The 22,305-nt window shown below is 40.5% G+C and overlaps 1 protein-coding gene across 1 annotated transcript in view; it reads left to right on the top strand.

Moving 5' to 3' along the window:
- csmd2 (CUB and Sushi multiple domains 2) overlaps nucleotides 1-22,305 on the top strand; it is a 281,630-nt gene that overhangs the window by 142,119 nt on the left and 117,206 nt on the right. The window contains 7 exon segments of the mRNA XM_034236672.1: nucleotides 2,981-3,105; nucleotides 7,460-7,581; nucleotides 9,750-9,853; nucleotides 12,051-12,163; nucleotides 17,604-17,786; nucleotides 21,405-21,595; nucleotides 21,831-21,966. Of these exon segments, the coding sequence (XP_034092563.1) occupies nucleotides 2,981-3,105; nucleotides 7,460-7,581; nucleotides 9,750-9,853; nucleotides 12,051-12,163; nucleotides 17,604-17,786; nucleotides 21,405-21,595; nucleotides 21,831-21,966 (974 nt within the window).

Genomic DNA, 22,305 nt, shown 5'->3' with positions numbered 1-22,305 from the left:
TGCTAAGACTTTGCCTTTCTTTGAGAAAAAAAGATAATGACACTATTAGGCTATATCATCTAGAGCAGGGGTGTCAAACTCAAGGCCCGGGGGCCAAATCCGGCCCGTAACTTAATTTAATGTGGCCCCACAAGAGCTCTGATAGAATATAATACTTTTATTATACGGTTACATGTCGATTTACAGAAGCACGTTGCCCATAAACTACATGTCCCACAATGCATCTCAAATATGAATTTTGTTCAGAATTTTATATTTTTGCTTCAACATTTCACTTTTTCTTTTCATTTTACATTTTTTTCCAGAATTTGGCTTTTAAAAAAATATCATTTTGTGACATTCTCACTGAAGAGACTTGCAATTATTTGCCCTAGACTTCTGCTTTCGGATGTAGTTAATTATGAAGTCATTACCCTATCCCATAATAATCCAATGCAGAGGCAATAATGTAATATAATACATACGTTTATATATATAAAATATTTATATATGTATTTTGATATAGTATTAAAGTTACAACCGGCCCTTTGAGTGCAACCATAATGCTGATGTGGCCCGCGATGAAATTGTGTTTGACACCCCTGATCTAGAGCTATACAGTATAAATTGAAAGCAACGGTATTTTCTGTCTGTATTTAATGTGGATATTGCATTCATTAGCCTCATTTTCAGTTTTTGAATTGGCCCTTTGTCACAATTCAGCAAATATGTATATTTAAATAAGATTTTCTAATTGAATTCTCAAGGTCTATTTAACAAGATGTATAAGGGTGTTCTGGGAAAGTGTGCTGTGAAAAAGTTGACTATTTCTCTCCCCATTTGGTTCTCTTTTATTTGAATTAAATAATATCTGAGTTTTAATTACTTCCACTTCCAATGTCTCTTGGTAGTAGAAGTTGTTTAATACTTTTCAAATGTTTTAAATGTACTGTTCTAATATTGGGACTGTAAGGGAAACCTCTGTAGCAATGGAGAGTCAGGACTCAGAGAGACACGAGGAGAGTTGGAACTTTGATGTCAAACACTGATGGTTTATTTAGGAGCTTCGGCCGGATAATTCACATCACAAGTCCAAGAGCCAGAGGTTCTGACTTCACGGTAGAGTTGCCACGTCAATTCAGAATAACTCTACCCCAGACCCATGTATTTAGTTAGTTCAGAGAGAATAATCAACATGCTGCATAACAAGATAGAATCGTAACACCTCTATCAGCTGACGCTAACAGGCTGGAACATGGAGACAAAACACTGAGAGCACAGCAGCCAAGGTTACAGGTGCGTGTGCTCAGTCAGGACAGTTTGAACTGATAAACTGGGTCAAAGTTATGGACCTTGGAAAGTGTTTCCCCAACAGGGACAACCTCCATAAAGCCCCTGTCACACTGTCCCGAAATTGACACCCGATGGACACACGATAAAGGAAATGTTCAAATTCGGCTGTGATCGTAGCAACATCGGGCCATTCGTGAGGGCATCTTAAGCCATCGTATGACCGCCGGTGGAGTTTCTCAGGCTCCGGCAGCAACTTCGTGAGCGGCAACTTCGTAAGGCACTCGTGAGGGCATCTTGTCAAATCGTGTCATCTTCGTGTTATCATCGGTGCATTCACCCTCACTCTGATCGGGGCGAATGCCCGATGGCACCGATGATAACAAGATGCCCTCACGATGGCCTTACGAAGGGCAAAATTGACACACAAATTCAACACGAAAATGAACCTTCGCAAGGTCCTTCGGCAATTTTTTGGCATGCCAAAGATTTTGCCACCGCTCACGAAGTTGCTGCCGGAGCCTGAGAAACTCCACCGGTGGTCATACGATGGCTTAAGATGCCCTCACGAATGGCCCGATGTCGTTACGATCACAGCCGAATTTGAACATTTCCTTTATCGTGTGTCCATCGGGTTGTTTTATTGCACAACAAAATCATGTAAATATATTATGTAAATAACCCAATTTGTGTTCTGTGAAACTAAAAAGGATATAATATATTATTTTGAAGGAGAGTTGACAGGAAGTTGTTGTTGCTATGGAAACAACATTACGGAGAAAACGTAATATTTTCTACATATAAAGACTGATAAAGTAAAGAACAAAGTCTGAAGATATCAGTACAGTATCATAGTACTGTAACATTGTTTTTGTTACTTTCATTGCAGTTGTATGTCTTAAATGTAATGTAAATGTTGCCTTCGTGTGTGGTTCGGGGCCATCTTCGTGCGAAATTCACAATTCCATATTCGTGTGTCCATCGGGTGTCAATTTCGGGACAGTGTGACAGGGGCTTAAGTGAATTTATTTAAAATGTATTTAAGTATTCAATTATCATTATGCAAAACAGGGTTGCACAACATAATCCAGTTGTACTTTAGTCCATTATGCTACACAAAAACAAATATATATTTCAGAAATATTAAGACTCTGCCTTTTTACATCCAGTCCCAAATTAATTCCCAATACATCTCCCAGTGCAGTACTGATGATTTTAGCTTTGTTCACATTTAAGATTGAATCAACAGTGAGCTGGAAGGAAACTATTGGGAGCTATTACCAATCAGGGACTGCATCTTGAAATGTGCTCTGGCATTCAGCCGATTACCCGAAGTCATGCCCCATAAAGCCGCTGCAACCGAAACCAATAGAGAAGTGTACAGTATAACAGATACCTTACCATTTGAGCCACTGCACACTAATAGGCTGCCTCTGTGGGATGGCGATATTGCCGTTGGGATTATGGAGTTTCATTCCTGTCACCGCTATTGTCTCTTTCAGTGGTCAGCTGTAACACAGACAAATGGGATACACCCAACTCCCACAATGCAGCACTTTCTGAAATCACACCTGGAAAGTCTAAGAAAATATCGTTTTTTTTAGCAGTGAACATTTCTTCTTGGTTCTTTAATCTTATATGCTGTCCCACTGGCAGAGGTGTTTTTCACAGGAAATGCTGATGTGTTTTCTCGGTATGCAATCTACTGCAGGCGAGGATCCACGGTGCATTTCTCCTGCGACGAGGGTTATGAATTGCAAGGATCAAAGAGCATCAGCTGTCTCCGAGTCACAGACAGCTACGTGGGATGGAGTGACGACCGGCCTATATGCAGAGGTAAGGACTGATGAAACGTAGGTTGCTCTTTAAAAATAACATCACATGCACATTTTAAACCAAAAATATACTTGCTTCAAATACAAATTAAATGAGATAAAACCAAAAAAGAAAATATATATATATATTAAAAAAAGATAAATACATTAAAGAACAACAAAGTTAATGAAAAATGGTTGTCATTAAATAATATATCATCCCCACTCATACTTGCAAAACAAACCCACCCTACCCTCCACCCACATGTCTATTTTCGCAGACTGACACACACACACTTTGGTAACACCTTACCTAGATGTAAATACTTAGACTTAATATTAATAGATGTAAAATAATATATCTGTGTAAAGATTGAATACGTGTGATTGTGTTTTAAACTGCTTCATGTCTTTATATCACTCACCGTATTTATCTGAAACATGTCGGTGTATTTTAAAATGTAAAAAAAAATCCTGATCAAACTTGAGAGAGCACCTCCTGTTGATCAGAGGAGCAGATAGTGGCAGATAGTCAAACACACACACACAAACCACTTAAGATCGTAGATAAGAGAGTAGGTTGTCATGTATGTATACTCTCGCGGTGTAAATGTGACCTCCATTTATATGTGTCATGATACTTGTGAGTGTGCGGTCACTTTATGGATATACACAGTCCATGTACATGTTTCCTTTTTTTGATTATCCGTTTTGTTGTGACTGCCCTGACTTTGACCTTTGGCCAGCATTGTTTTTCTGCCTGCTGTTTAGCCATGCCGACGCAGCGCTGCCCATCAGTCATGCCCTCCTCACTTCTGACCATGTTGTGACAGGCAGGATGACGGTCAGGCTCCCTGTACGCTCTCCCTGATGCTCATCTGCTCCTCCGTTTCAGTTTTCAGCCTCAGTGAACGGAATTAATCAGAGAAGATAGCATTTTTGACTTTTTGTGTGTCTTATAATTGGTTCCACCGATTGGTATCTACTGCATGAGGTGTATTCATTGAAGCAAGACATTTTTAATATTTGACTTGGTAGTTTTTGCTTAAAGCTGAAAGGTTACAATTCTGTACCCAACAAATCCAGTTAATAAGATACATTCAGCATACTGGTCCCTACTTTAATATTTCATTTTTATAGACTACAAAATGCAAATCAAAGAGTTTTAATGCATTGTCTTCTGGTGGGGATTATTTGTTCAATAGAAAGTATTAATCTGAAAGAACTAAGGAAGAGACATATAGTCAAATTAAGTATCTTTCATCAGCTTTTTTATAATCGCTTTTTGGAAGCTTTAGTAAAACAGTTTCAAAAACACATTGTGCACTTCTTGGTCAGAACCACACAGCATTCAGACACAGTTAGTGACTAGCCAGTCAAGATAAGGAGGAGAATGTAGATAAAGGGACATATTTTTTTGTAAGTAGCTGATGGACACCAACAAGAGCGCTAAAACACAGTGAATAATGGACTTAAATTAATCAGATGTAACGAGCTCATCTTAAAATGAATTATAAGGTGGCTTTATAACTGCTGGATGTGTAAAGAGTCGCTAACAATGAGCCATATCACCTTCAATTGTGATATAATGTAACTTTTTCCATCACAACTTATTTCAACTTTCCTAGAGTGGCCAAAAAAGGCCTTGAAATGACATATAAGTGATCATTTGATGTAATTTATATATCCTATTTTAATCCAAATATACATACCAATAATGACCTTTGTCCCCAGCAGATCTATATCAGACATTTTGTACCAGTTTCCCCATGTGGGCTTTTAAACTGGCTAATCTCTGAGGGGTTTGTCTAATGTAATCACCTGCAGCATTTCCTTTAACGTCACCTACAGTATAGTTCATGGATGTTACTCCACTTCAGTTAATGCATTCTCAAAATACAGCATTCCACAGGTTCCTCCATTCTTTCTTTTATCTTAGTCTGATCCAATTGTGCCAAAATTAAATTACAGCACTAAGGAGAGCGGGGCAGGATCTGAGAAGGATTAAAGGGGTGGGGTGATTGGTAGTGATTCGTCTTATATAAGATATGGACAGTAACCTCCCATTCATATAATAATGTTTGAGTTTTGTGGCACGAAACAATCTGAAGAAAAACACTTTTATCTTCTGTTCTTTAAAAAAAAATAATACCACAAAGTACAAATTGAGTAGTTTTTCTGTTTTATGGAAAGAAACACTTCAGATTGAAATAGCATCCACAATGATGTCAATGAAATTGGCCTTAAAGAAAATCTCATTCCATCATCCACATTTAACCTTTGTTGCTGCGTCTTTGTTTCCTCTCAATGAAGATTAAATATCCAGGGATAATTTAATCTCTGTGTCCTAAATTAGCATTAGTCATCATTAAATTGAACAGCACTATCATTTGCAAATGAAAAATCTTCATCCAAAGGCTGAAAAATTAACTCCCCATGACTTGAAAGCTACGTTACGTTTATACTTCTTACTGCACACACTTATCTCCTGCAATTCATTTCCGTTATGAACGGCATGGGTTGTATCAGGCACAATGATCCCCAAGATTAAAAAAGAATAATAATAAAACATAAAAGTGGTTATGATATCTTTGGTGGAGTTCTTTTCTGCTGTATTAATTTATTTAACCCTTATGTTGTGTTCGGGTCTCCCGTGACCCGTTTCAAGTTAAAATGCTATAATAACTACGCTCTAGTTTTTTTTATCGGAACAAGGCTTCATGATATCCTCCACAACAGCTATATAAACACTACAAAACAGATTTTGACAATTTTAGCTAAGTCTGAAGGTCTCTAAAGAAAAACAAGTGTATTATTTGGTGTTCGGGTCTGGGAGGACCCAGCAGCATTGTTTTGGGTGACTCTGGGTCAAATTTGGCCCAATCAAGATGCATCTTTGACTTTAGACACCCCTCCCCCACCCCCTTCATCCACTGTAACAATACTTTTTCGCAACATGCACCTGGTCTCCCATCCCTCTGCCCCCCCTCCCCCCAAGGGAACTCGACTTCTCACAAAGAATATGTACACTTGACTTGAACCAGAACACACACATGCACGTGTGCTATATGTGGTGTAATGTGTTTTGGGGCCATCAAATACAATTACAACAGGATTGTACGGTTATGAATGCATTATAAGTTAGTTATGATGTAGTTAAAACAATATTGGATCATAGTCATTATTTTTGAGTTTTTTGGACTGAAATAATTCATGGGTCAAAATGTACCCGGTAACAGCTTTCGAACACAACACAACGGTTAAGGTCACCCTCACTGTCAGTACAACTCAAATGAATAACTCTATTTTCCCATTAACTACGCTAAAGTTCTTTCTTACTTTTTAATAGGGGTGATTTGGTGGGAGGGGGCTGGAACATGGAACCGCTGAATGGGGCCTGAACACCCAAAGGACCTTTCTTAGACATAACTCATTAAAAAATTGGGTAGCTGGTTCAGGGCCTTTTCAAATAATTTCTGGTTACACCCCACATGTGTATACACGTACAAACTCCTTCAGCTCCCTTACAGGACTCATTACAAATTCTGCTTTAATTTGAAGGGGAATTTAACAGACACCCTCGGGCCTCGATAAAGAAGTCACAGTGTCCTTCAAAGATCGGTTTGCTAACTGCTTATCTGCTCTTTAAATAACATATTGAGTCTGTTACTTAATTTGTGTTTCTGGAAAGAACCCAACTATATTAATGACTGCCCGAATTTATTTTTGAAACATTATAACAATGGCAGAGGATCATAAAGACGGTCTAATGTCAAATTATTTGTTTTATTCTTATAATAAATGATCCTGGTGTGTTTACTACCCGCCGTTTTCTAAACCTGTGGGAAAACTAAGTGATGTATGGCCTCGATGTAATCCCCCATCAGTCTATTTTTCACACTGCCACGCTAAATTGGCAAGTCAAGTGCTTAGAGGATGCACAGCAGTTGATTTTGTTTTGATGGCTCTTTGGTTTATAATTTGATGATAAAAGGACAGATTATCATTATCACCAAGCGCTTGACAAACAGCTTCAACACTCAAAAGGGATGCTTGTTTACAGTTCAGTCAGAAACTCTGAAGTAATGTGAAGTTTAACGAATGCATTGTTCATTTTAAATTACTTATATTTGGCAATGCTTTAGGATGCCTACCAAGTCACCTGGTAAATGTTCGCTTCCTTTTTACAGGATTTGAAGAAATGTATCTATTGATATTGCACAATGCTTAAAAAACAATAAAGGAATGAGAAACCGTAATAGGCCGAGGGGTTTAAATGATGACCAGCAGTCAAACAGCAGTACGCTTGGTGGAGTAAACATGTGTCATTTACCAAACATTTCTCTCTCTCTGTGTCTCTCTTTTTTTCCTTGTAGCACCGATGTGTGGAGGTCAGTTGAAAGGACCCAGTGGTGTCATCACGTCCCCAAACTACCCGGTCCAATATGACAACAATGCTAACTGCACTTGGCTCATCTCAGCCACGGACATGACCAAGGTAAAAGTAATTAACCGTGGGATTTAAGCAACAGTGAGGTGCTACTTTGCTCCTGTAATCACTTGTTTCCAGCAGTGTGTTAAGTGGTTTGTTTGCAAAGCGAAATCCAGAGGAACCAGAGTGTCTGGTTTCATACATCTGAAAGTTGCTACACGACATGAGTGTCATGTGACAGAAGCTCATTCATAGAAGATATGACATGTAAGAAAAGAAAGGGTTTGTGGGCGCTGGACATGAGCCAAAGGAAGACAAAGAGAGTTGTTAGAAACACCTGTGGTGAGGGAGAGGAGAAAACTGAAGGTAGAGTAATGGAGAGGTTTTAGAGCATGCTCAGAAGATATCATGAAAGTGTCATAGCTACTCGGCTCAGACCATTGACTTTGGAGTTGTGTTCAAGGCCACCCAGGTGCTCTCCTGCCAAATATCCTTCTCTGAACTCAGACAAATTGGTTGTACAAATGTGTTCTCTTATTGCACTATGCCAACTTGAGGAGAGGCTATGTGAGGTGAGAGGCAAGGCAGATGGGTGTAATGAGATGCACAACTAACCACTCTACCGCACACACACACACACACACACACACACACACACACACACACACACACACACACACACACACACACACACACACACACACACACCCCTGGGTATTATCGGCAGGCAGCTTGCTGAAACAGACAATGGTACTTTGGGCTGTCTCTCGCCCTGTTGTCTGGTCCAGATGAAGATGGAGCGAGGCTGTTCTTTCTGTTTAGCGGCGTAATGAGCTTCTATTCCTGCCCGTACGCATAGGCCCAGCCAGAGGAGACGTTAGGTCAGGCAGGAGACTGAGGCGGAACTGCAAGGGTAGGACGTGACACAGCCCTTCTAGACCTAAAATCAGCCTCGTGACATCATGACTAATGTGGGTTCGTGTCTAGTGTTGCTCCTTCATTATGTCCTGAAGGTACCGAATGCAGCTGGCTTTCCTTGGCAATCATTTAAGTGTTTGTCCGTCAGTGTCTGGGGACACTCGGGTTCTAAAGAAACCAAAATGTCAGACATGACGTCAGAGATGGCAATAAATATAAAGTATATATATGGTGGCTTTGCTTTTCTTGCTTTCCTGTTTATTCCTGTCTAACCTTTTGTCCCTCCTGTTGGCTGGCTGACAGGGGACGAGTCTGCGGTATGAAACTCTATTTATCTAGTGATCTGACCTATTTAGCCTACACGCGTCGCCATCCATCTTTTCTCTCTACCGTGGCAATTTTCATTAGTCATCTGGTGTAACATAGGACAGAATGCAATTTGCATTTATATAAGCTTTTTCATTAGGTCTGGCTCTCTCAGCTCTCTGAAAACATTAAAAATGTGGAGGAAATCAGTTGTAGCCAATTTAAAATGGGGACAAAGACGGCATTTGTTTTGCTTTTTATTTGTGTATATCTTGGTCTCCGACATTACCCTGCTTTGTTGTCTTTATTTATAAACTCATAATCAAACCTTATTTGTCTGCCTGTCTTTATTCGAGTTGCCCCTGGCTTCCTCCAGCTATGGCACACTTATTGATTTCCCTACCTTGTTCACCTTCTCTCCCACACTCCCACCTGCGGAATAGAAATTAGATGAAATAAGCCGCTCTGCTGTTTTCCTCAGCGTGGAAATCCATTCCATAAATCTTTTGAAACATATGTGCCACTTTTATGATATATATATATTTACCTTGTGGACAGTCTCAAATCCCCTGCCACATCTCCTGATGTGCTTAAAGTTATTGTAAGTCTGGCAACATAGGCCACAAAGTCATCTGCAACTTTGGGTCATGCAGAACGCCTGGCGGGAATCAGATATTAGATTAGTGGCAGAATTGTACACACAGTCACATACACTGACATAACTCTCTGGGCATACCTTATCATTTCAGATGAGTGTGTATTCATGAAAGTATGTGAATATTTAAAGGGCAATAAATACTAGTAAAGGGATCAAGGTTGTACATGCAACATACACAGCTGGTACATATGGTTTATTGGAATTGTGCCACGAACATATTCAAACATGTGATTGATGATAGATGGATGGGCAGAGGGATGGACTGTCACTTATGCGAGGGGTTTCTCCTGTGCATCTGGGGTCAGGAGCATCCAAGCATCTGCCGTTTACCACTTCCACTGCTCCTGTCTAGGTGATAAAGCTGACCTTTGAGGACTTTGACCTGGAACGAGGCTACGACACCCTGACGGTGGGAGACGGGGAGGTGGTGGGCGACCAGAAGACCGTCTTCCACGTGTGAGTGACTCATTTGACCTCTCTGTTTTTGCTTTATTACTTCCCTCTGTTCTCTATCTTCTTCCAGCTTTTAATTTGCCACATCATTTTCATTTTGGTTTCTCATGTTCCATGGTGTCATCTTTTGCTTTCACTCCTCACCTTTTTCTTTTTTGGCACGCTTGCCTCCTGTCCTCCTCCGCTTTCCTGCAGCGGGCATCATCCCTCTCTCTTCCTCTCACCCTGCAGCCCTTTTCTCTTTGTTGTACTGTTTCTCGTTTGTTTCATCACCACCTGATGCAGTAGTGCATGAACAATTGATGCTGCATCACATTGTCAATCATGAACTCTTTTCAATGTTAAAAACAAGATCACAGCCCTGTGGTGCAGCATTGCAAACTGCATATTGATGCCCCCTGATAGAGTTTGTGCTAGCAGATGCTCCATAACAATTCACAGGATGTTGTTATTATTTGCGCTGAAATGTACCAACTTAATAAAGTTTTTATAGATACATTTTTATGTGGCTCTGCCTCACCCTGGAGCTGGGGGAGGAGTTAGTTGGTAAGAGAAGATCTTCCTCACTTTATGTTGTGCGCATACTTACAGAACACACACAAATGAAGAAGATTCAACTTATTGTCATTACTTAGTACAGGTACTATGTAACGAAACGGTTCCTCTGCGTTTGACCCATCCTAGTGTTAGGAGCAGTGTGCTGCCATTATGTACGGTGCCCTGGGAGCAGTATAGGGAACGGTGCCTTGCTCAGGGACACCTCGGTAGCACTTGGTCTTTCCGGGACTTGAACTGGTGACCTTCCAGTTGCCAAGCCAAGTCCCTATTGACTTCGCCACCACCGCCGCAGAGCCTTTAATCACTTACGCCACAGCTATCCAAATGAGCTAATCTGTTCAATTAAAAATCCCCTCCGCCCTTTACAGACTTCTTTATGATATGAAAGTTGTGTGAGCAATGCTGTCATCGAGATCTAATGCCCTATTGCACACAAACCACTAGAACAATTTAGGACTGGAGAATAAACTGCAGCTATCAGCACCGTTTATTTAGGACTATATTTTTGTGAATCTGTGGTGAAGGCAAGCGTGTGCAAGGTGTGGGGAATTATTCTGTTGTTACTTTAAGGTCAGAGGAATGTAGCTCTGCTGCAGCACAGTAATAAATGCTTAAATGCTGGTAAATAAGCACTGAGTCGCAGCCAATCAAATTCTTTTCACCTCAGAGACCCGGAGCAATGACAGTTTGATTATAGGAGAGAACCATTTGGTGTTAGTCTGCCACAAACGTGTTTCTCATGGAAAAACGATGTCCTTGTGTGGGAAGAACACAATTATCATCAGCAGATAGACTACTTCAAACAAGGATAGTGTTTGAGAGAGTGATTAACTTGCAGGTAAATTATAACTGACAGAATGTGTTTCCATTCCAATTGCCGACAAACCTGCGTTAATTAAAACTATTGGAGTTATCGTGGTAAAACAAACACATGTCTAAGAAAAGCAGTGGTTGTTTTTGGCAGAAAATGCAATCCCCACAACACGGTGCATTGTGTTCCATCTTTCCCTCCACATATGTATAAACAATGTCACAGAAACACTCTGACTGTCAGACTGCAGGAAAGGAGACAATCACACACCGTTCTTACCCAGACAGCTTCTTTACTGCTCCTACCGTCCTCTGTGTGCCATCACTCAAATTAGAGCCTTTAATCACTTCCGCACAGCTATACACTTCCTAATTAGAGTTGGGGGAATAACTTTTCAAATAGGATTACATTCTTTCTTTGGCATTGACTGATCTGCCTTCATGTTCCACTTTCTTGTCCCCAACTGTTTTGAATGAAATGTTTTTTTTATTGTATTCAATTCTCAGACTGGAATTGCCTGCAACTGTGTCAGAGCACTTTTCTTTGATGAGTAAAGTCAGACAGTTTAAAATGTATCTTCAGGTGTTGTTGTTTTTCTTCTTCTGCTTGCATTACGTTTTTAGTGATGCAGTGGAAACAGTGCCTTTGACTATTACAATTGCTCCAAATCCACTGCAGTAAATGCAAACTTTATATATTATAAACTTTATATGTTTATAATATTAATTGAAACAACTGATCCAGTTTGACACACCATGCAGTCACAACCTTAGTAGCACAAACCAACGGTGTGTTTACAACAATCTTAAAGAGATCATTTCTCTTTTGCAGCCTGTCTGGAACCACGACTCCAGACCTTGTGGTTAGCACCAGTCACCAGATGTGGCTCAACTTCAAAACAGACGACACCAGTGGCTCCCTGGGATTCAAGGTGTCTTTTGAAGGTAAGAGTGATTCAAACGTTTTTGTTGCCGAAGTGCCAGCTTCGTTGCCGCATTTTATAAACTGTTTTTTTCTTTCACAAATAGAGGGAAGTGTCTTTTTTTGGATAATTTCCCCTTGTGTATTGTGACTCATTGCTGAAATCTGCCAACATAGCCACTGACAGAACACATTTTGCCTCGTTAACTGTCACATTGCTGTCCTTTCCTGTCTTCTCGAGTTTAGTTTCAAGAACAGAGGGGTCAGAGATGCTCCATCTGTCTCATCTAAGACTTTTGTAAGAAGCTTAATAGCATCGTAACAAAACAGGCGTGGCGCGGCCCGCCTTGGGATCTCCTTCTGCCGCATCGGGTGCTGCAACAATACAGCTGGACTACAAAACCCTTGAGAGAAACATAAACAGCAACAAGGAATCAATGTAGTCAAGGACTTTCAGTTAATCAATCCCCAAATTGCTGGTTCTCTTGCAACTATGCACAAATGATGTTCAAAAATAATGATTTGTGTCATAATTGGTGCCTTGAAAGCTAATGAGGAAGGACAAAAGGGGCACTTATTTTGGTAACACAGGCAATTAGCCATCGATGCAGCCTTCCACAGATTTCTGATGTATTCTCAAAACCAAGTGTGCACATGATCTGTATACTCATATGTGTGTGACTTGGAAAATGGTAATGAATACGTCTTTGTGAAAGCATTGTGGAGACAAGAGAGACAAAACAGAGTGACAGTGTGAGTTTGTGTATTGGTGTGTGTGTGTGTGTGTGCCTGTGTGTGAGTATGGGGAGTTTGCCAGAGTTCTTCTATTAGATAGGTCCGCCGCTTGTCTCTCTGAACACAGCGAGGCTTCTCCCTTGCCAACAGATGCTTATTTTTCATCAGTAAAAACAACAGAGAAAGTAGAGCAACATGCCGAACCAAAGTGTAATTAAAACAATGAGTTGTACTTAATGAAGGGGAAGAAACACTTTGAACCACTTCACCTCCCAGACTGGAGCGCCCACAATCTAATTTGCATTCTCAATTACTTGTATTTTAAACCTGATCATCAAGTGTAATTGCAAACACAGTCAAACCAGTACACACACATTAGAGTGTGGTTTGCATTCTGCTGTGGCCTCAAATGTTCAACTTTTCAGGCAGTTTTATACTTAAAGTTATGGCATGTTTTGTAATTTGAAGATGTGCTGGTACTTTAGCCTAAATGGGCCCTGTTAGGCTTTTGGGGTTTTTCCTTTCTTGTACTGTGTTATGTAGGTGTTTGTGCATGTCAATGGTCTGCAAAGGATACAATCCCAGAGTTCCTCTCACACACACTCCCCCCCCTGCCTTAAGCGCTCCAACACATTGTTGAGACTGGGCTCTGGTTTCAGACAGAGGGTGAAAATAGGTCCTGCAGCACAGGCAGTATGAGAAAAATAAAGAGCTTTTTGAAAATTAAAGAATGCAAACATGTTACAAAAAAGAAGCTACAAATATGAACCTGGAAATTAGCATAACAGGGCCCCTTAACCTGCATAGTTAACATATTGTCATTTACTCATAGGTCTAACATCTTATAGGTACTTTACATGAAGGTCTTAAAGGCCCTGTCACACTGTCCCGAAATTGACACCCGATGGACACACGATAAAGGAAATGTTCAAATTCGGCTGTGATCGTAGCAACATCGGGCCATTCGTGAGGGCATCTAAGCCATCGTATGACCGCCGGTGGAGTTTCTCAGGCTCCGGCAGCAACTTCGTGAGCGGCAACTTCGTAAGGCACTCGTGAGGGCATCTTGTCAAATCGTGTCATCTTCGTGTTATCATCGGTGCATTCACCCTCACTCTGATCGGGGCGAATGCCCGATGGCACCGATGATAACAAGATGCCCTCACGATGGCCTTACGAAGGGCAAAATTGACACACAAATTCAACACGAAAATGAACCTTCGCAAGGTCCTTCGGCAATTTTTTGCCATGCCAAAGATTTTGCCACCGCTCACGAAGTTGCTGCCGGAGCCTGAGAAACTCCACAGGCGGTCATACGATGGCTTAAGATGCCCTCACGAATGGCCCGATGTTGCTACGATCACATCCTTTATCGTGTGTCCATCGGGTTGTTTTATTGCACAACAAAATCATGTAAATATATTATGTAAATAACCCAATTTGTGTTCTGTGAAACTAAAAAGGATATCATATATTATTTTGAAGGACAGTTGACAGGAAGTTGTTGTTGTTATGGAAACAACATTACGGAGAAAACGTAATAGTTTCTACATATAAAGACGGATAAAGTAAAGAACAAAGTCTGAAGATATCAGTACAGTATCATAGTACTGTAACATTGTTTTTGTTACTTTCATTGCAGTTGTATGTCTTAAATGTAATGTAAATGTTGCCTTCGTGTGTGGTTCGGGGCCATCTTCGTGCGAAATTCACAATTCCATATTCGTGTGTCCATCGGGTGTCAATTTCGGGACAGTGTGACAAGGGCTTTAGTGGAAACGTGGGCCTCTGAAGCTCTATCAGACATTGTATGCAAAATTGGGTTATTCCAATAGAATCGAGTATTAGAGTTTTTTTGTCGTTCAAGGAGACTGCGGTATAGTTGTTGGCAGTAAAGTGAGTCAGAGTTACATTACGATGTTTACATTTTTCCAGCATGACAAACAGACGGCAGCAACGAAAATGACATGCATTACATCTCTTCACTTATTCATGAGAATCAAATGGCTGCAGCCTGCTCTCTTATACACAACATACACATTCACAAACACATGTATAACAACAGGCAATCCATGAAACATGTGTTCACACCAATGTACACTCACACACTTCAAAGGGCTCTCATTTACTGCCTCTATTTCCCTAACATTTTGATTGTAGGGACCCATGAGGCAGAGGGGCCTTATTTTAAGACAAACCCTGCGGGGAGTTAGTTGAGTGAGTATGTTATAGAGACAAACACGCTATTGTATAATGCTGTGTGTGCATGTATTGTTATTGTTTTGAGGTCCATCTTATAGCTATTGGTGGTGTTTGTTGGATCTTATACATTCCTGTCGTATTATTTCCAATACATTTTCTCTCAGGCCCATCTGAGAACTATCTTTCAGTGTCTCCCCTTTTAAAGGTGACTCCCACGTAAGATCAATGAGTTGACTTGTGAACGAGGCGGCCTCAGGACAGCCATACATCCAAACAGCAGTGAGCTCTAAATATGTGTTCTAAATGATGATCATCATTAAGGCTGAGGGTATGGATTTATACCCAGCATCGCCCCTGGTGCGATTTAAAATCGTATTAGACCCTGCCATCATTTCCTGGATGGATGAACTTATTCGCTCTGTGTTTCTCCGACCGGATGCCTCAACATTCCCATCTGCAACCTCAGAAAATTAGAAGGGACTTGCATACGTCTTGTGATAATGAAATTGGCTTTGAGTGGTTTTAAGGAAGAAGCGTTTTGATGCAGGTGTGTTTGCACCTGAAAGTGCTCACATCAGCTTCCAACAAAAGTAAGAACGTTTTTCACACAGTGAAAGGAGAGATACATTTGCAGCGGAAAAAAGAGACACAGTTGAGAAAGAAGTTTGAAAAATTAGTTGGTAACATTTTGAGAGGATAAGGATACAGTCAAGACTACTTAGTGGAAATTAAATCGTCCAGAACTTAAATGCATTATGTGACAAAAGGAATATCACATCGATTATAATGTAATGAAGTGCAAAAGCTACTCTGCCTCGTCGGACCAAAATTAACTCTGTACTGAGTCATCGCTAATACAATTATCTTTTAATAAAAAAACGTTTTTATTTGTCTGAGCTCATCATATTATTTCCAACATGTCTTATCTTTTATGATAATAGTTCCTTCTATTTTCATATTACTTGAGGCTTTTTTGATATCAATTGTAATTGTAATTGTAATTAGCTTTTTTTCTAAAAGGTTATTGTTCTTTTCAATCATGCAAAGCACTGTGTAACTTTGTTTTGAAAGTTGCTTGATATATAATTGTTTTGTATTATTATTTATTGACATTATAATATCCATTCATTCTTAGCAAAGGCGCCAGACAGGAATGGCTTTTGTCTCATTTCCACTGCATGGTTTGGCTCAACTCTACTCTCTTTGGTACTTTGCTGAACCAGCACATATACTATTTTATCTATAAAACAGGCAGTTGTTTGCCTCAGAAAATAGTTTATATTTAACATGGATAACGTTGCTTTAAAGGGGCCCTATTGTGCTAATTTTCAGGTATCAGAACTTTTTTTATTTCTCTCATACTGCCTGTGCTGCAGCACCTCCTTTCACCCTCTGTCTGAAACCAGAGCCCAGTCTGCACTGATTGGTTAGCTGGCCAGCTCTGTTTTGATTGGTCAAACGCTTAGAGATGTCCCACACCTATGACGTACAATGTGATGGAGCTAGCTAATAGAAGCGCGAGTGTTACATAGTTACATCATTGGAGTGTGCGTGAGAGAAACTCCCTCTGCAGGGAACTGTAGGATTTCAGCCGTGGCAGACCATTTACATGCACACAAATCTATATAACACACTCAAAAAAAGGGAAAACTCCAAAAAGCCTAAAAAATATAGTGTCTAACAGTTCATTTTAATGTCAAATGTTCCTGTAGTAAGTAGTTGTAATAGGACTGCATCCTATTTTATACGTAAATAGGATGCAGGGGCTGGGACAGTGCGCTCCCACATCCAGCAGTTAAAAGTTGGCTGCAAATCAGCGTTGTATAAAATGATAAGCAAAGTCATTTTGTCCAGACTGCAGACTCCATGACTGCACATGAATGCACTACTCTGGCAGGCTTCCACAGTCAGCAAACATTTTTTTTTTTAAATTGGAACTAATGAATAAATTGGGTTTGAGGAAATGTATTTCGATTGGCCTACCTGGGACATTTGCTGTGTCGCAATAAAGGGTCACACAAAAACCAGCAGTATTCAATAATTCCCACTCAGTAAGCTGAACACACATTTTCCTGAAACTGGAATTAATGCGATACAGCAGTGTTGGTTTTGATTTAGTGTGAGGTCCTGCATCTTCATATCACTTATTACCCATGTAGTAGTATCTTGTCAATATCTGCTGGAGGCTACAGTCAGTAATAACCTTCCTCTAGCACATCCATCTAGTGTTTATTTTATCTAGAAGACTACAGGAAATACAATTATCATGTGCTGCAGGCCCACCGTGGCTGTCTAATTGGCTAAACAATAGTATTTAAGATAATATGAAGGTTAAAGAGAGGACAGTCGCGGTGATGGCTTGTGTTAATTAAATTGTAACATTAGCATTTATCTCTACTATGACTCCAAGTAACAGAGCCAGGTCTTTCTTTGCCCCCCATGTGTCTCCGTCTGTAATGAGGATTTGTTTTATCAATATCAGTTTTGCATGTTAAATGTTCTTGCCTTTGTGTTTATTTTACGCAGAAATTGACCAGGGAAGTTGTGGAGATCCTGGATTCCCAGCGTACGGAAAGCGAGAAGGGACAGGTTTCCGCCACGGGGACAAACTGTACTTTGAGTGTCTGCCTGCGTTTGAGCTGGTGGGGAAGAAGAACATCACCTGTCAGAAGAACAACCAGTGGTCGGCGAAGAAACCCAGCTGCGTCTGTAAGTTCTCGGGAGCCTCGTGCAATTCAGATTGTACATTCACCACGTGCCGACATGTGCCTTACATCAGGGTTTCCTCTAGGATTTTTTCTTGCCGGTCAAATGTCCGGAAATAATTTATTTTACTGGACAAATTTGAAACTTACCGGTCATGTTTCAATAATAATAAGAATTGTGTAGCAGAGTTTCCGTTAGCAGGTAATTACCGGACTATGACCGGATATGCTGATGTTTAAAACTCAGTTAATGGGAGTCATTTTTATATTGCTTCAGTTTATAATCGTAAAAGATCGAAAAGTTCCGATTCATTTTTCAATAAATGATGCGCTTCCACAAACAACAAAACACATCATTATTACATTCAAACAATCTACGTACTGTATAGTAGATAAAGTACATTATTCAAGAGTTTACATTAACTTTGGATAATAACACGGGAGAAACGGATCCTCTCTCTCCCTCCCTCTCTCTCCTGACAGCCCGTCTGTGGCCGTTTCTCAATCGCGAGGATGCTGGCTTGGTAGTCGCGTACTTCCAAATCACTTCCTTCAGAAACGAAGCAAGTATGCTTCCAAGCCACGGCTTCGGAAAACGAAGAAGAATGGAACAGGCTAACAAGTGTGCCACTCTCTCTAACGGTTTCAACATAAACTGTACCGAAAATAAATACCTCACGATGTCTATCTAATTATGAACTTGCTTTACTTTCACGGAACACATTTATGGTGGTAACACATTTAACAAAGTAACATATTTACCAACACTACACATTTTCTACGCCACTACATACTTACATTTAAATGTGTGCTGCGTCGGTTCAGCAATTCTCCGCAAGAGTTTTTGAAATTGGTCCGTGCGCAAAGCATTGTGGGGATTTTAAGGACGTGAAGTCTACCCATGTGCAGCCTCGAAATTTCCCCCAAACCAAGGACGCGGCCTCGGTGGAATTCCAAGTATGCTGGAGATTGGAACAGTACTTCGGCGGCACTCGATGACGTAGCATCCTTGAAATATCGGCTTGGAAGCCAGTGTCCTCAAGATTGAGAAACGGCCTGTATCTCATGCAGCTCGCTAAACAGTGGGCGGGGCTTCAGGTGATCATGCAGAGCTGCGTGTCTCCATCAGACACAGCAGCTGATCTGATCTCTCTCTCTCGCGTCCGGTTATACTTCACTCGCGTTTATGTCCATATCGATCAGATCCAGCTCTCCTGATCCGCCTTTATAGAGAGAACCGATCAAACTATTAAGAGTGAATATCGGCCGATAATGATCGGCAGCCAATCGATCGGAGCATTCCCAGTTATTACCGGACATTTTGACAGGCAGGTTTTGAATTTACCGGTTTTTAATACATTTTACCAGCTAAAACACGGTAATAGAAACCCTGCCATACATATGTATGTTTGTGCAGAGGGCTGCATAATAAATGATCAGATTATCCCTGCCGTTTGCCCAGCAGAGGCTTATTAGCTAATTAACGCCATGAAAGACAAACACACCCAGTGTCGGAGTTAGAGGGTGAAAAGAGCTGACTCTGCGGATAATGTCCACTGTTGTATAATTGATAAGATAATGGGATGGACAAAAGGTGCAGTGTATAGATAAACATCACCAGGCTGAATGACACAAGAGTCAATTTGGTCACATAACACTGGAACATTCTGTTTGTTATGTAAATATGTATGAAACTATTATAGTAATGTAGACACTTTTGTCATTGAATTTGATACTATCAATATGAGGATGTGCTTTTTCTAAATGTAGAGCTGTCCATTGCCTAGTTGGTTGTTTGCCTCTGCGTCAGGTACTAGGCACTGTTATTATTAATATAATGTGTTTATATGGTGGAACACATTCTGATCAATCTGGTGGCTCGTAGTTTTTTAGGAAAAAATGATAAAGTCATCACCATGCAATAGGCAATAGGCAGAAGCCCTGTCATCGCTCAATTGAGACCAAGGATGATAATATTAAAAACCAAAATTGCTCCTCCACTGCTGGGTAAGCATTTGACTTTGATTAATTAAATAATAAAAAGGAACAATTGGCTTTAAATTATAATAGTTGTATTCCCACGAGTCGGCTATTTAAAGCCTCTGTGCATATTCAAAACCGTATGAGTGTCGACTAAGAATTTCTTTAGTCAAGGACAGACCTAATTGTATAATGCTAAAACGACCTCAACCTTTCCATGTTTTGTTCTTTAACTTTGAACTTGATTACGCTTACTTGGTGTTTGACATTTCAATTAAAGGTGGGGTAGGTAAGTTTGAGAAACCGGCTCGAGATACACTTTTTGTTATATTCCATGGAATGCTCTTAACATCCCGATGTTAAGCAATGAATATTTTAAGTGCTTTGACAAAAAATCCATAAAGAAATGTCATCTGTGGAAGCCGTAGCTCTGTAAAAAGCACGACCAATCATTTTTGCCGGCCCGGCTAAAGTAACTGGATGGCCTACCTGCCTGTCAGCCTTCCATCTGTGGACAAACTTATCTCGTGCCCTCATTGGTCATGTGCGCGTTCGTGTGTGTTGGAGGAGGGGCTCTGTAAGGAAGTAGCAGATTTCTTCCGGCTGTGTATTTTCAAATTCTAGCGCACTCGAGCTGGTTTCTCCAAAATTACCTACCCCACCTTTAAGTTTACGGTCATTTAATTTCCTGGTCAACCTACGTACATGTTGGAAACTCTGTATTATTTGAAAACATCCCCTAACAGTGAAACAGCCCAGCACCTGGACGCCAGACAAATCTGCTTTTTAAATGAGCTATTTTTCATCTGAAATCTATTTAGTCTTAGAAAATTGACAAAGATGCAGAGTTGTTTCAGAAATGGGTGCAAGTGTCCATGACAGCCTGAAAGTGTTTTTCCTATCAGATCTCCTTCATATCTCAGTGAAGGAGATCACTGTCATTGACATCATATTCATACCTCCTTTTTTAGCCTTGCCAGAGCTTCATGAACAAAGCAGACATTGTGGTCTAGCTTTTCAAAGAGGGCCACATCTGCCCAGTAACATCAATGTATTGTGCTGTTGCTAAAGGATCTCCATTTGAGTAATTGGGATCAAGTGACAGCCTTGATAGTTATCAGAGAGGGAGTTCAGAGCCTTTTCTTTTTCATTGACAACACAAAAAGAAAATTATGTTTCTTCTTAAGTGTTGTAAGATTCAGTTAAGATGTCTCTATCCCCATTTCATGCCTCAAGGCTTACTTGATTTATTTTTCCAAAAAGCTCCTCCCTTCATATAACGCTGTATAAATGGTAACATTTTGCCGTAATGAACAACAAACAAATGTTATGATGTGATGTCTTTGGCAATTTTCATCAATATCAGACATATTTAGTTGTTATTACTTTTATATCCAATGGACCAATTGTAAGCCCAAGATAACTGTAATTGTACACAGTGTATTATGGTGGTGTCTGCTGTCTTTATGATGTCTACAGAATGTGTGGTGTGGTTTATACCAAAGTATCTAATCATATTTTCCCTCGGCAGAAGTAAACAGAATGTGTTGTTCACCCTCCTAAACCATATTCAATGCATGTTGCTTTGTTTTATTTCTTACTCCCTTTCTCTCTTGTCTATATCTCTTCATCACCGCTATAGTTTCCTGTTTCTTCAACTTCACCACTCCATCCGGGGTGCTCCTGTCTCCTAACTACCCTCAGGAGTACGGCAACAACATGCACTGTGTGTGGCTCATCATCAGCAACCCTGAGAGCCGCATCAATCTGGCCTTCAATGACCTCAGCATGGAGAAACAGTTCGACTTCCTCTCCATCAAGGACGGGGGAAAGGTACTGTTGAAAAAAGCTGTGTCCTTGGTTTCTCGGTGTATTCTTTTAGTGCAACTCCAACTATCGACATGTCATTGTGTGTGTGAGTAGAAGCAGCCTGAACAAATAAGTTTCTAAGCTGTATGTGTGTTTGTCCTTGGTCTTATGTTATCTGTGTATCTCCTGTAGCTGCTGTTCTCTCTCAAACGATTATTCTCTTCAGCATTTGGTCTCATCAGATATGTGTTTTTATCAGGCGGAGTCTCCTATCCTGGGCACCTTTTCCGGTAACGTCCTACCTCCTTCAATAACAACCAGTGCCCACGTGGCCCGGCTAGAGTTCCTGACTGACCACACCTACACAGACAGAGGTTTCAACATCACCTTTACAAGTGAGTATGAAATGTTACTTCCAATAAGAAATAGGGAAGTCTTTAAAGCTTATCACAAAAACCTGCTCTGACTGGACGTTTAGTATTCTAGATTGTTTCTGCGTGTACAGTTTCTGTGCATGCTTGAATCATATGTCTTTGTTTCCCATTGTATGACTGCATAAACCCTTCAGCAAAAAGATTCCAGTCGCAAAGAGAAAAACCCTGCCTTTAGTGTCTAAATAGAAACTTGGCATCCAAACAAAAATGCAGCTTCCTTACCTGACAGATACTTCGCGGCTGAGCTCATTATGTTCTATTCTGGGTAGCTGCTGACTTCTGAGGAAACTCCAGATGGGT

This window comes from Gymnodraco acuticeps, unplaced genomic scaffold (assembly GCF_902827175.1).
Source record: "Gymnodraco acuticeps unplaced genomic scaffold, fGymAcu1.1, whole genome shotgun sequence".
NCBI classification, from domain to species: domain Eukaryota; kingdom Metazoa; phylum Chordata; class Actinopteri; order Perciformes; family Bathydraconidae; genus Gymnodraco; species Gymnodraco acuticeps.
This window is presented reverse-complemented; position numbering and strand designations above follow the sequence as displayed.